The sequence below is a fragment of the Microcaecilia unicolor genome, chromosome 13, assembly GCF_901765095.1.
Source record: "Microcaecilia unicolor chromosome 13, aMicUni1.1, whole genome shotgun sequence".
Classification (NCBI taxonomy): Eukaryota; Metazoa; Chordata; class Amphibia; order Gymnophiona; family Siphonopidae; genus Microcaecilia; species Microcaecilia unicolor.
The window spans coordinates 99,931,307-99,945,425 of record NC_044043.1 but is presented as its reverse complement, the minus strand read 5'-3'; the positions used below and the strand labels follow the sequence as shown (position 1 = coordinate 99,945,425).

Below are 14,119 nucleotides of genomic sequence, written 5' to 3'. Positions count from 1 at the left end.
CACTCAGCCAAAGTCAGGAATAGTGGCGTAGGGCCCTCAGGGCTAGATGCACTAAACTTAACGAGCCAGCAACGTGGTTTTTAAACTGGTTCTAGCCAGTTTAACGCGTAAGTAGAAAACCGGGACATGCACAAAAGGGCATTTTCCTGTCACGGTAGCAGCTAATGAAAATGGAATGCAGATGAACAAATTAGTATTATAATGTGTATAATTAGTATTATAATGAGATGCACTACCATTTTCCGATCCCCTTACTGTGGAAAACCTAATGGGAGGTCTGCACTTCTCGTCGGGGCTGCTGTGAGGGAATCGGAAGGAAAAAAAAAAGAGAGGTTAACTGAGGGGGGGGGGGGGAAGAGAGAGAGAGAAACCCTGCAAGTATGGTGAGAGAAGGCAAATGGAGCGAGGACAGAAGGATGAAGAGAGACCACCCACTAGAGCACTTTTCCTTTCCCTTGGGTGGTCCTGCAGCCGGCTAGAGCTTTGCGTGTCGCCGGCAGGGAGAGAACGGCGGAAGCCATGAGAAGGAGCTTGCGCCGGTCCTGTGCGGGCTGCACGAGGCGCAGCTCGCGGGACTCTGCTGTCTACAGTGCAGGGAGCTGTGCCTAAGATAAGCAGTGAGAACATCGGAAGTGTGAGCAATTTGGATTCTCTTTGTCTCTACCTTTCAGGCACCCTTGAGTCAGGGCACCCTGCTCATCAGGGACGTCCTTTTTTTTGTTGTTGTTTTTTGAGTGAAGGACGTCCTTGGCATGCGCAGAGCAGCCAGCATAACGCTTGGCTGCTCTGCGCATGCTCAGCTGGCCGACTGGCTTGCAGCGAGCAGCTCATTTGCATGCGATTTCCTTGATGCATGCCCATTTCTTACCGATTCACTAAGGAATCGGTAGGGGAAGGGCTTTAACGTTTTTATTAGTGCATCTACCCCTCAGAGTCACGGACACCAGCGAAGCAACCAAAGGAACAGTCAGAGTAAGCACAGGCGTCTCAGAAGTGAGAGAGGCAGTTCGACATGGAACTGTAACTGAAGGAGATGCTATTTATTTTCAAAGCATTTTTTTTTTACAAATTGTGTCCTACAGGATTCCCAAGCTATGAGTCAGGGTAACAGAGATTAAACCACAAGGTCAGGCTCAGAAAAGGAGTGGAACATACTTGATGTATAGGTTGCTGCAGAAGCAGGTACAGCAGTGGGAGTCAAGCTGGAAGGATTCTGGATAGACAGATTGGGGGAGAAACTTTCCAGTAGTGATTTGCAAAGAAGAAGGGCTCTGGCTGTGCATTTCTGCACAAAGACCTTCCACGTTAATTAGGAGTTTGCTTTCCATTAAAATATGCAGCAAAGGCCTAACTTTTTAGCCAGTGTAATTATTAATCAGTAAGAGCCATTTTCATGTAAAATTATTCCAGCCCGAGGTGCACCTTTTCTGTCCACCTCTCACCCAGGCACATGACGAGCAGCTCTTATTCCCAATTAACAGAAGAAATCTAGAAAAGCTTTTCATTTTAGTGCTTTACAATAGCAGGTGCAGATCAGGGGGGTAAGCGACTGAATGCCAGACCTATTTTTCCTAAACCCATTCAGGGGTTGATTTAGTTTTCTTCACCACTAAAGTCTGGAACTACAAATCCGATGCAAACAGAAGAAAGAAAAAGGTCCCTGTTCAGGATGACTGAGCAAACCATACCAGAAAAAGAAGGAAGGGAGACTGGCATTTATTGATTTATTTCAAACTAGGTTCCGTAGATGGTTATTCAAAAGTCCATACTGAGGTCTGAGATTGTCTCTTGAAGGTGTATTTGTATATCTTGAGGCATAGTTACTACTTGTTGTTTTTTCTTGTTTGGTTTGTTCTACTACAGACTAATTAAAAAAAAATTCTGACTTCAGTAAGATTTGTAAAATGTGCAGAATGCAGATTTATTTTTACCTTTAATTCACTGCTCCTCTGGCGAGTGGGGCTCTGATAGACCTGACTACTCCTGACCAGTATATCTGTTTCTTTTACTACTATACCCCTCCCAGGGGTTATAGTCCCCCTTTTGTCAGTATCATAGTAATTTTATTGCGCCCCCTAGTGGCAGTTTCCCACTGGGTTGATTTTTCCCTAGACTCTTACTTTGCACTCTGTGCCGTGTTTTTGGCCAGGGTTTGAAGAGTTTCTCTCTCACGAGGATCCTCTCCTCCCCACCTCTGTCTCGTCCTCTCTGGAGTCTGCTCATCTCTTCTTGCAGGAGAGTGTTGGTAGCCTCGGATACACAAGGGATCCCCGGTTAAACCATCTTCTGCGGAAGAAAGCAGAGCAATATTGTGAGATGCGGAATCCAGGATGAGATATGTCATTAGCTATTAGCCACAATCAATAGTTGCCAATCCATCCATACTACAGTCTCAACAATGTGGTTTTGTGACCAAGAGAATATCCAGGGGCTCACATTTACACTGTGGCCCAGCACTGCCATGACTGAAATCAATACTGCTCAACTCCATAAGGGGGAGCTAGAGCTCAGGAAGGATCCCTGCCATGACTGAAATCAATACCGCTCAACTCAATAAGGGGGAGCTAGAGCTCAGGAAGGATCCCTGCCACAAGATGTTACCAGCCAGGGCCTGCACCTGGGTGAGGAGGTTTCATGTAGAAATCTGTATCAGGGATTCCTGAACCTGTTCTGGGTCATGCCCAATGAATATGAATGGGTTTCCAAAGCTTGCCAATTAATTACATGCATATTCATTGTGGTTAGTCTGAAAACCCAGCTGGCCATAGAGTCCCCAGGACAGATATGGGAGGTCAGATCTATAGTCTTGCTGCTTTTCCTATAATCCCATGGAAATTAGAACAGGCCTCTGGCTGCATTGGGGGGTGGGGAGTGGGTGAGAAAGTACCATGACTGGTCCTGCCTATCCCTGCTAAGGTTAACTTCTAGCTTCTATTTCTAGAATCATCTTGGTATATCGTATATGCTACATCGGAAAATATACAGACCCTATGCCACACACACCTTCTTAACAGACCAGGAGCTGTATGATGCAACTTACAACAGCACCATCAGAAAAAAAAATAAAACTTTAATTCTGTTGACAGTGCAAACAAAATAATTAGATGTTTTTGTACCAATTTGTATTTAATCTTAAAGGGAGATTAGTGTCGGTACACATTGAGAGCTCCTAGTCATTGCTGCTCAGTGTACAGTGGAGGCTAAGAAAGCAAAATTATTAGAAAAGGAATGGAAAACAAAAATGAGGACGTTATAATGCCTTTGTATCACTCCATGGTGCAACCACACCTCGAATATTGTGTTCCATTCTGGTCACCACATCTCAAAAAAGATATAGTGGAATTAGAAAAGGTGCAGAGAAGGGCGACAAAAATGATAGTGGATGGGACGACTTCCCTATGAGGAAAGGCTAAAGCGGCTAGGGCTCTTCAGCTTTGAGAAAAGGCGGCTGAGGGGAGATATGATAGAGGTCTATAAAATAATGAGTGGAGTTGAACGGGTAGATGTGAAGCGTCTGTTTACGCTTTCCAAAAATACTAGGACTAGGGGGCATGCGATGAAGCTGTTACAATGTAGTAAATTTAAAACGAATGGGAGAAAATATTTACTCGCTCAGGGGCCCTTTTATTAAAGGGTTGGTGGGCTGCAACAGGCTTGACGCACACCAATCCAGACCTACCACCAGGCTACCACAGGAGCCTGGCAGCAGTTCCCACCCTCAGTGTGCGCCATTTCCAGTGCTATAAAAATATTTTCCATTTTTATAGCGCCGGTGCTTACCTGGCAGTAACCCTCACTGCCCGGTTACCACTGGGTTCGCGCGGGAGCCCTTACTACCATCTCAATGGGCGGAGGTAAGTGCCCCCCTTTCCCAAAATGGTCGCACGGCAATTGGTTCACTTACCGTACGGCCATTTCTTTTTGTAAAAAAAAGACAGCCTTTTACCCGCTGTGATAAAAAGGGGGCCTCAGCGCATGACAAAAACACACACTGGTGCTAACGCAGGCCCCCTTTTACTGCTTAGTAAAAAGTCCCCTCAATCTGTAATTAAACTTTGGAATTTGTTGCCAGAGAATGTGGTAAAAGCAGTTACCTCAGCAGTGTTTAAAAAAGGTTTGGCTAATTTCCTATAAGAAAAGTCCATCAGCCATTATTAAGAGGGAATATCTGGGAATGGAGTAGATATTGCGCCGTTCACGGAAGAAAGCGTTTATAAACAGCTTGACAATCTGAATGTGGACAAAGCTATGAGGCCGGATGGGATACATCCCAGGATACTGAGGGAGCTCAGAGAAGTCCTGGTGGGAAATCTTAAGGATTTATTTAATAGATCTTTAGAAACAGGAGAGGTACCGTGGGATTGGAGAGAAGCTGATGTGGTCCCTCTTCACAAAAGTGAAGACAGGGAAGAAGTGGGAAAGTTGTTGGTGAGGCCCCCACTCGGAGTATTGTGTTCAGTTTTGGAGCCAGTATTTTGCTAAAGGCATAGAAAAGAAGACTTGAAGCCGTTCAGAGAAAAGTGACCAAAAATGGTATATGAGGAGAGACTTGAGGACCTGAACACATATACCCTGGAGGAAAGGAGAAACGAGTGATATGATACAGACTTTCAAATATTTGAAAAGTATTAATCTACAAACAAACCTTTTCCAGAGACGGGAAGGTGGTAGAACTAGAGGACATGAATTGAGGTTGAAAGGGGGCCGACTCAGGAATAATATCAGGAAGTATTTTTTCACAGGGAGGGTGGCAGATGCCTGGAATGCCCTCCCGCGGGGAGGTGGTGGAGAGGCAAATGGTAAGGGAGCTCAAAAATGCCTGGGACAAACACAAAGGAATCCTGTTTAGAAGGAATGGATTCAAAGAAGCTTAGCAGAGATTAGGTGGGAAAGCTAGTACAGGGCAGACTTCTACTGTCAAGGATGAATAGATTTGGATGGGTTGGAGTGAAGCTATTCAGGGACTTTGACAACAACTTCAAAAATTTTAGAACAAGGCCAGTGCCGGGCAGACTTCTATGGTCTGCGCCCTAAAAATGACAAGAACAAATCAAGACCAGGGTATACAAATGATATATCACTTCATACCGTATGTAATGAGTTTATCTTATTGGCAGGGCCGCTGAGAGACTAGGCCGGGCCCAAGGCAAGGCCGCCCCGCCTCCACCCCCCCTGCCGCCCCCTGTCACTCCCCCCGCCGGTGCAGTCCACGGTCTCACCTGCCTGCCTCCACGGCTCCGGGCCCCCTGCATTCAAGGCGGCAGTCGCAGATCGCCTCTCTTCGGGCCTTCTCTCCCTGTGTCCCGCTCTCGTCTGATGTAACTTCCCATATCCACATCGTCATTCTCCCCTGCCCCACCGCTGACCCTTCATCATAAACCCTCCATTCGCTGTCAGTATTCAGCTCTGTGAGCTACAGATACATTAATGGTCAACATGGTTTCTGGTAACCTGACTTTGCAGGAGGCTAAACAAATCAGTTTTTTCTTCTTAAGGACATCTCAGCTTTGACTCATAAATAGTCCCAAGTTTGACCTGCTGCCCAGCAGTGTCTACAGCTTCAGAGAGGTGCTCACTGAAAAGCTTTTGGAGATTTCCGGGCAGGTCACCAAGCCAGAACCTTTTCTTATCAGTGGTCCATATGGGCCAGAAGGGAGTCAGTCAGAGGCCCAGACACACCATCAGTGGCCACATCACTGGCCTTCAGCAGCCAAACAGAAGGAGGCACTCTCTCTCCATCTTCTTCAGACACAGCAAGTGAGAGACTGCTGGGGAGGGATTGAGACAGTCTCTCACCACTCAAAAAGAAGGAAGGGAGTTTGGCTTTCTCTGACCCTTTCAACTGCCCCCTTACCTTCCCAAAACATTGCTTATTAAAACATCAGCCCTGATGAGGGGACAGCTGGGGTGCAGGAACTAGACACAAGTTGGAACATTGCTCAGAAAATCCTCGAAGCTCTCCCTCCCACTAGCTGTCCACATCAGTAACTCTAAATTTGCCTCTTTAAATATTGAGTTCATGTTTTTATTTTCACATCCTTCGAACTACAAGTGCTGCAATGTTCTCTGAATAGAGTGTTCTGAAAACGGAGTTCAGCTCTCCCTGCCCTGATGGTTAACAGCAGTATTGACTTACCTGTTGCTGTGTCTCCTCTGGGTTTTAGAGGACTGATCAGTAGCTGTCTCCCTCCTTCCCTCCCTCTCGCCTTCTGTCAGCATACCTGGATTAAGCAGGTATATACTCCTGCAGCCTCTCACACTCCCTCCCTCTGCAGGAGTTTATAGTCACTATTAAAAATGTCCTTGACAAGTCAAGCAGAACAGGCTCCTCTCAGTTTCCTACCTAGAAAATGACTGTGAGCCAGGTAAGAATGGCAGCCTGGGGGGGGGGGGGGGGGGGGTACAAGGGGAATTATTCCCTTCTGCCTCTCCTGGAAAGGGTCTTTGTCCTCTGTGATCCTGGAGCTGGGCAAGGAAATCCCTCAGGACCCTGGGGAGGCAGAAGGGAATACTTCCTCTTGTAGCCCCTGGGTCAGAAGAGACATGGCCCTACGCTGGCACCTCTGGAATCGAGGGCGGAGGTCACTGTCCCTCAGGACTCTGGGGCTGAAGACGGTCATCCTCTCTCAGGACACTACAGCCCCAACAATTTGTGCAGAGTCACCGAGTCAGAACAATATTAGTGAGAAGGAATAATAAAAAAAGGTTCAGACAGCCCAAACCAAAATCTCCACAACATAAGTAATGCCACACTGGGAAAAGACCAAGGGTCCATCGAGCCCAGCATCCTGTCCATGACAGCGGCCAATCCAGGCCAATGGCACCTGGCAAGCTTCCCAAACGTACAAACATTCTATACATGTTATTCCTGGAATTGTGGATTTTTTTCAAGTGCTTCAGTGAAACAAACTTCTCTGTCGACAGAGGAAGACAACGGTGTCCTTCAGGTGGCCGACCTCATGCAGCAAGTGTTCGATGAAGGACTTACACTAAAACACTGTGATAGATACTTAGATAGATAGAGATGTAGATATAAATTTAGTTTCAGCAATGTTTAATAGCACAAAGAGAGCTTAGTCTGACCCTGCCGGCCTCTCCGGGGAGAGGTCAGAGAGGATACTTGTCCACGACTCACTCACAACACCTGTGTGGCAGGGGCGTAGTCAGACTTCGGCAGGAGGGGGGTCCAGAGCCTGAAGTGAGGGGGCACATTTTAGCCCCCCCCCAGGCACCGCCAACCCCCCTGCCATTTTTGACCCCCCCCCCCCCCGCTGCCGCCACCAACTTTGACTCCCCCGGCGCCAACCCTTTCGACCCCCCCTTCCCGTCGCCACAACCCTCCCCCGCTGTCACCATCAGGTACCTTTGCTGACGGAGGACCACATCCCCCGCTAGCCAAAGTCCTCTTCTCCAGCGCAGCCGCGTTGCTGGCTGATCTGCAAAACTTCGTTCTGTTTCTGTGAGTCTGTATGTGCAGGACGTCAGACTCACAGAATCAGAACGAAGCCTTGCAGATCAGCAACGCGGCCGCGCCAGAGAAGAGGACCTTGGCTGGTGGGGGTTAGGGTCCCCCGCCAGCAAAGATACCCGACGGCGGCGGGTTGGCAGTGGGAGGGGGGGGTCGAGAGAGTCGTCGGCAGGGAGGGCCAGGGCCAAATGTACGGGGGCCCATGCCCCCGTGGCCATGCCCCTGCTATGTGGTTACCACACTCCAAAATCAAATGCTCTGAGGCATAGCAATGACCCTGGTCCTCAAATACTGTTTGAAACAATCCCATTCCCTCAAAAAAACTTACTTAGATATAACTCACGGAAGGACTGATGCAGTAACCTTGTGATCGAGCTGTGGGGCACAGTTCAGTGCATGGTTCCCTTATGCAGGCATTATGCCAAAATTCTGCGCCCCAAAGCAGTAACCAAATAGTATGCAAAGAGGCTGAGTGCCAAAAATGTACACTAACATGGGCGATGCATACGCACTAGTGACAACTATATTTTGCCGACAAAAAAATTGTACCAGCACCCAGAGTTGCATAAGTATCCATCAAGTGCTGGAACGCTATACTGTGACTCAGCTAGGCCCTGCATATTAAGGACATAAGTAAATATGTACATAAGTGTTACCATACTGGGACAGACCGAAGGTCCATCCTGTGTCCAAGAGTGGCCAAACCAGGTCACAAGTACCTGGCAAGATCCCAAAACAGTACAATGCATTTTATGTTGCTTATTCTAGAAAGAAGCAGTGGATTTTCCCCAAGTCCATGGCTTATGAACTTTTCTTTTAGGAAGCCATCCAAATCTTTTTAAAACCCAGCTACAAGACGTATGAGGAGAGACTTGATGACCTGACCATGTATACTCTGGAAGAAAGGAGAAACAGGGGTGATATGATACAGACGTTCAAATATTTGAAAAGTATTAATCCGCAAACAAACCTTTTCCGGAGGTGCGAAGGCGGTAGAACGAGAGGACATGAAATGAGATTGAAGGGGGGCAGACTCAAGAAAAATGTCAGGAAGTATTTTTTCACAGAGAGAGTAGTGGATGCTTGGAATGCCCTCCCGCGGGAGGTGGTGGAAATGAAAACGGTAACAGAATTCAAACACGCGTGGGATAAACATAAAGGAATCCTATTCAGAAGGAATGGATCCTCAGAAGCTTAGCGGAGATTGGGTGGCAGAGCCGGTGGTGGGAGGTGGGGATGGTGGTTGGGAGGCGGGGCTAGTGCTTGGTAAGACTTCTATGGTCTGTGCCCTGAAAATGGCAGATACAAATCAAAGTAGGGTATACACAAAAAGTAGCACATATGAGTTTATCTTGTAGGGCAGACTGGATGGACCATGCAGGTCTTTTTCTGCTGTCATCTACTATGTTACTATTCTCTGGCAATGAATTCCAGAGTTTGTTGAGTGAAGAAATATTTTCTCCAACTTGTTTTAAATTTACTACTTTGTAGCTTCATCGCATGCCCCCTAGTCCTAGCATTTTTAGAAAGAGTAAACAAACGATTCACATCTACCCCTTCCACTCCACTCATTATTTTATAGACCTCTATCATGTCTCCCCTCAGCTGTCTTTTCTCCAAGCTGAAGAGCCCTAGCGACTTTAGCCTTTCCTCATAGGGAAGTCGTTCCATCCCCCTTTAAATTCTGCCAGGAAAGGGAGCTTTTTTTCCATAGGGGGTGCAGTACAGCTCCTTTTAATGTTGTTGGCAGCTGCCATTCCACAAGACAGGAGTTAACAATTTTAGTGGCAAACTTTCAGGAGGATCACAGTAGGGAGGGGAGACAAAGTCTGTTCTGTGCTTCCTCCACTTTCCCTAGTGTCAAGAAAGCTTATGTCATATATCTCACATCTCTCTTAGAGATGTCAAGTTACCCAGTTCCAGGATGGGGGTTTGAACTTACATCCCAAAGCAGTCTGGGATTTGAAGTGCCTGATCCTGCCCATTGAAATCATTGCTGCAGGTCCTATAATGCCCCAGGATGGGGCAGTCACAGATCCAGCCTGGAACTTGATAATTTGGCATCGCCTGCTCTCAATCACCAGGACCATTCTGAATTAGGGAAAGCCCACGCCTTTGAAAAGGGATTGATCTGGAATATCGATAGAGATGTGATGTGAACCAGTTTCAGACTCAGACTTCAGGCCATTCCTGACATTTTTCACATACTCAACCCCTCAAGATGCTTTCTGTACCTGTAGTTCCAATTCTGACTAAAGGAAGCAGGACTTCAGTGCACTAGGATTAATATTTTCAAAACCAGAACTGGTCAAAAATCTCCCTCAGGTCTCTGTATTAAGCACCTTGAATAACCCTGCCTGCTGGTCTCTAGATCCAGGGTTAATCCATTCCTGGGTTTACCCCACTGCATGCAGGGGCTTGTAGTTCTGATTTCCCCCATTGCATTCCCTACAAACAAGAAGACTACAAGTCCAGCATGCACTGGGGTGAACCTAGGACTAGATCAACTCTGTCCTGTGAATCTGGATCCAGCTGGCAGCCTTATCTCTAGCTGTATTGCTGCATGTCAAGCACAGGTTGGATTAGCAGAAAGAGCTCTGGATAATATATAGCTACAGAAATTCAGGCAGGCAGCAGCTGTCCTGGCCCTGGGTGTTGTCACCAACAACTTTTGCTGTTAAGACAACAGTGAACATGACGAAGGGAAAGAGAGACCGAGAAACAATCAGCCAGGTACAGAGATGAAAAGACAAAAAGACACAAGAGGTCAGAGCCACAGAAAAAGACACCATTTTGGCATAGAAATTTGGGTGACCTTTCTATAATCTAGGAGATCCTGCTTATTTTGAAACCTAATTAAACATTTGCAAGGAATTTGTAACACAAAAAATTTGCACCCAAGACCAAAGCCTCTGGGTGCACAGCAATATACTTCCTTCTCCAGTCCTGGGAGGTCTCACAAAGATCCAGAAAAATGCAAACTTTTTGGCTGAGAAATGATGCATTCTAGGATATGATCTCTAATGAAGGGAAGACAAGTCACACAAGAAGTGTTGAGTCTTCTCCTTCCAGGTCCTCCAACAGTCCAGAAACATCCAGACAGTCTGCTGACACCTGAGCAGAGGGAGCAGGTCTCTGTCTTCTACCAGTATTACCACAGAACACTCTATAAATCTGGCTTATATAGCACCAAACTTCCTGGAAATATTTCTGAAATAAATCAATCGGTAGTTACAATCAATGAATGACATTAATTGGCACTAATTAGGATTGAGACACAGATCTGCCTACGCATGGCCAGGGGAGGGGTAGGGGCAGGTCAGGGGTGTTCCCAACATTTAGACTAGGGTCATTTATCCACCCAACTGCCATTAGCTGCACACCAGCATTTACTCCAGGTCTCAGCAGGAGTACGTCTAGGCGCATTTACTGAACCTGGCTCTCAGTGTGTAGAGCCAGTATATACACGGAAATGTTCGTTTTCTTATTTCCACACTTCTAGGAGTAACTGTGTGACTTTGACCTTGAATAAGTTAATACATCTTCCTGTCTTAGTCTCTCTTTTCTTTGCTCAGCTTCCTAGTCACATGCATAGTAACTTTTTGGTTCCCACCTCAGACATTGCTCCATGCTCTGACTGCAGATAGGAAATTCAGGACAGGGTGACTTTTCAGCCAATCCTGGTTTAAACTTTCATCCCAAAGCAGTGTGGGATTTGTAGTGCCTGATTCGACCCACTGAAATCAGCACTGCAATTCCCATAATGCACCAGGATGAGGTTGTCAACAATCCAGCACTAGCCTAAAATCTCCCTCCTGGAGCTGGGTAACTTGGAAGTTCTGCATCATGCTGACCCAGAAGTAGGCTTGGAACATGGTAGAACTTGAGGACAAGGGCACAGGATGCAGCAGATCTTTCACATGGGAGTTTGCTCAGCCCAGAGACCTAGCGGGGGGGGGGGGGGGGGGGGCAGAACAGGAAACACTGCAGCCCAGGGTAGGAACTAAGAAGTGGGCCTGGGCAGTACCAGGTGCCTGAAACTCTGCCAAGAGGCCCATTTTGGTGCTGGCACCTGGAACAATTAGCCTGGTTGTCCTCCCCCACCCCTCACCCCTATTTAGTAGATTTGCCAAGTTACCCAGTTCCAGGAGTGAGATTTTAGGCCAGTCCTGGATTTCTGGAAATCTCATCCTGTTGCATTATGGGAATTTCAATAGGTAGCATTGGAACAGAGCCGATTAAGGCAAACTAGGCATGTGCCTTGGGCCCAAGAGTTGGGGTTGGGGTTGGGGGGGTCCCTATCAGATGTGCTAAGGATTCAGAAGGCTAGGATTCCTAAGTGTCTGTCTGGATTTTCCAGGATTCTAAAAATTTGTAAATGACCTGTTTCAAAGCCAAGTCCAAAATCAAATTTAGACAGCATATCAAGAATGCCCCTCTATATCCTTAAAAAACTGATGGTCTGCCTTGACAATTTTTGCACCTTGTCAGTAAAAAAGAGTGAAAGTTAAGATAATTCTTTGAAGAGAGATGTTAAAATTTGGAATAATTTCTGAATTTTGAGATTTATATTCTGTCATAAGTACATAAGCACCGCCATACTGGGAAAAGACCAAGGGTCCATCAAGCCCAGCATCCTGTTTCTGACAGCGGCCAACCCAGGCTTCAAGAACCCGGCAACCCCCCCCCCCAAAAAAAAAAAAAATTAATAATGTTCGATGGACTTTCCCCTCAGGAATCTGTCCAAAACATTTTTTTCCCCCTTCCCTTCCCAACGAAAAAATTTGAAGTTACGTGATGTTAATATTTGAATGATGAAACTGATAATCACCACAATGGAGAAACTCTTACAAGATTTTTTGTACTTACCATAGAATAGCACTTATTTGATGTTTGTGCAATGTATGTTATGTTACGTTATGTTTCATTGAACAATAAAGACTTCTTTCAAATAAAAGGAATCTGTCCAAAACCCCCTTAAATTCCGTAAGGTCAGCTGCTGTCACTATGTTCTCCAGCAACGAGTTCCAGAGTCTAACTACACGCTGAGTAAAGAAAAACTTTCTCCTATTTGTTTTAAATCTACCATATTCTAGCTTCATCTTGTGTCCCCTGGTTTTGTTGTTGTTTGAAAGTGTAAACAAACGCTTCACATCTGTCCGCTCTACTCCGCTCATTATCTTGTAGACTTCTATCGTATCACCCCTCAGCCGCCTTTTCTCCAAGCTGAAGAGCCCTAACCTTCTCAGCCTTTCCTCATAGGGAAGTCGTCCCATTCCCTTTATCATTTTCGTCGCCCTTCTCTGCACCTTTTCTAATTCCTTTATATCTTTTTTGAGATGCGGCGACCAGAATTGTTCACTGAGTAAAATCTCCTGAAATAAATTCAGTATGAATTTAAAGTTAAGAATCCATAATCTTCATTTCTGAGTTAAGAGTTAAAACAAAACTTCCGTTGATCTCTAAACACAGACATTAAAAGAAATTTGATTGTCAGTTAAATTTGGACAAAATAGGCAGTTATAAAGAGCTCTGTGATAATACATAACCAGCATCATCTGACTAGATAGGGATGGGCTTGAGTGTACATTTTAAGGGGCTTCGACGTTAGCTTCAGAACTTTTAGTACAAGAAGAGTGCTGGGCAGACGTCTACGGTCTGTGCCCTGAGAATGGCAAGGACAAATCAAACTCGGGTATAAAGTATCATATACCATGTAAATGAGTTTATCTTGTTGGGCAGACTGGATGGACCGTACAGGTCTTTATCTGCCGTCATTTACTATGTTACTATGTATAGAGAATATTAAGTATATACATAGGCGCCCCATATAAGAGGCTTGGGGAGGCTAAGCCTCCCCAGCCCAATCGTGGACTTCCGTTTGCGATGCAGCCCGCCCCCCGCCCAGCGTATTTTGACCTTTTATTTCCGTGGCAGCGATGACAATGAAGAAAAAGACTACAGGCTTGCCGCCAGCTTCTCCCTTCTCTCTGCACACAGTGTCCCTGATGCATTTCCTGTTTCCGCGAGGGCGGGACACTGTGCAGAGAGAAGGGAGAAGCTGGCGGCGAGCCTGTAGTGTCTTTTTCTTCATTGACGTCGCTGCCACGGAGCGTATGGAGGTAAGCTCCGCCCCCTTTAGCCTCCCCAAACAGTTGGGCTACCGACCGTCTATGAGTATATAATCTGTCAGTTCAGATTTTAATAGTAGGAAAGGAAGTTTTCTGTCAGGGTTTAAGAAACCTGGAACAGTAAAACAGCTTAAGTATTGGTTGCTAAATGAATGAAAGCGGATTGAGGATCACTGTGAAGACAACAGCCCAACCAGAAGACAGATAGGAAGGATCGATACATACATTTTTATTTAAAGAAGATAGGTTTTTTCCACAGTGTAGGTATCCTGATATCCTGAAAGGAACACAAAACCAGAATAAACACTCTCCAAATCAGGCAGTTTTTGTCTTTTTATTTAAAAACTAGGAAAACAGGCCCGTTTCAGGAGCAAATGAAACGGGCGCTAGCAAGGTTTTCCTCCCCAACCCCCCCTTCTCCCTCCCTCCCTCCCTACCGATCCCTTCGTCGCCCCCTTCTCCCTCCCTCCCTACCTACGGACCCCTTCGTCGTTCTTACGGCATCGGCATTGCTCCACAT

At 46.2% G+C, this 14,119-nt stretch overlaps 1 protein-coding gene across 3 annotated transcripts in view; it reads right to left on the bottom strand.

The window, feature by feature from the left end:
• CLCNKA (chloride voltage-gated channel Ka) overlaps nucleotides 1-6,217 on the bottom strand; it is a 51,418-nt gene extending 45,201 nt beyond the window's left edge. For all 3 annotated transcript variants that reach the window (XM_030222104.1, XM_030222106.1, XM_030222103.1), the window contains exons 1-2: nucleotides 6,137-6,217; nucleotides 2,121-2,286 (exon numbers count right to left, since the gene is read on the bottom strand). In XM_030222104.1, the coding sequence (XP_030077964.1) occupies nucleotides 2,121-2,223 (103 nt within the window). In that variant the 5' untranslated portion in view covers nucleotides 2,224-2,286; nucleotides 6,137-6,217. The remainder of the gene's footprint in view (nucleotides 1-2,120; nucleotides 2,287-6,136) is intronic.
• Nucleotides 6,218-14,119: the final 7,902 nt, after the last annotated feature.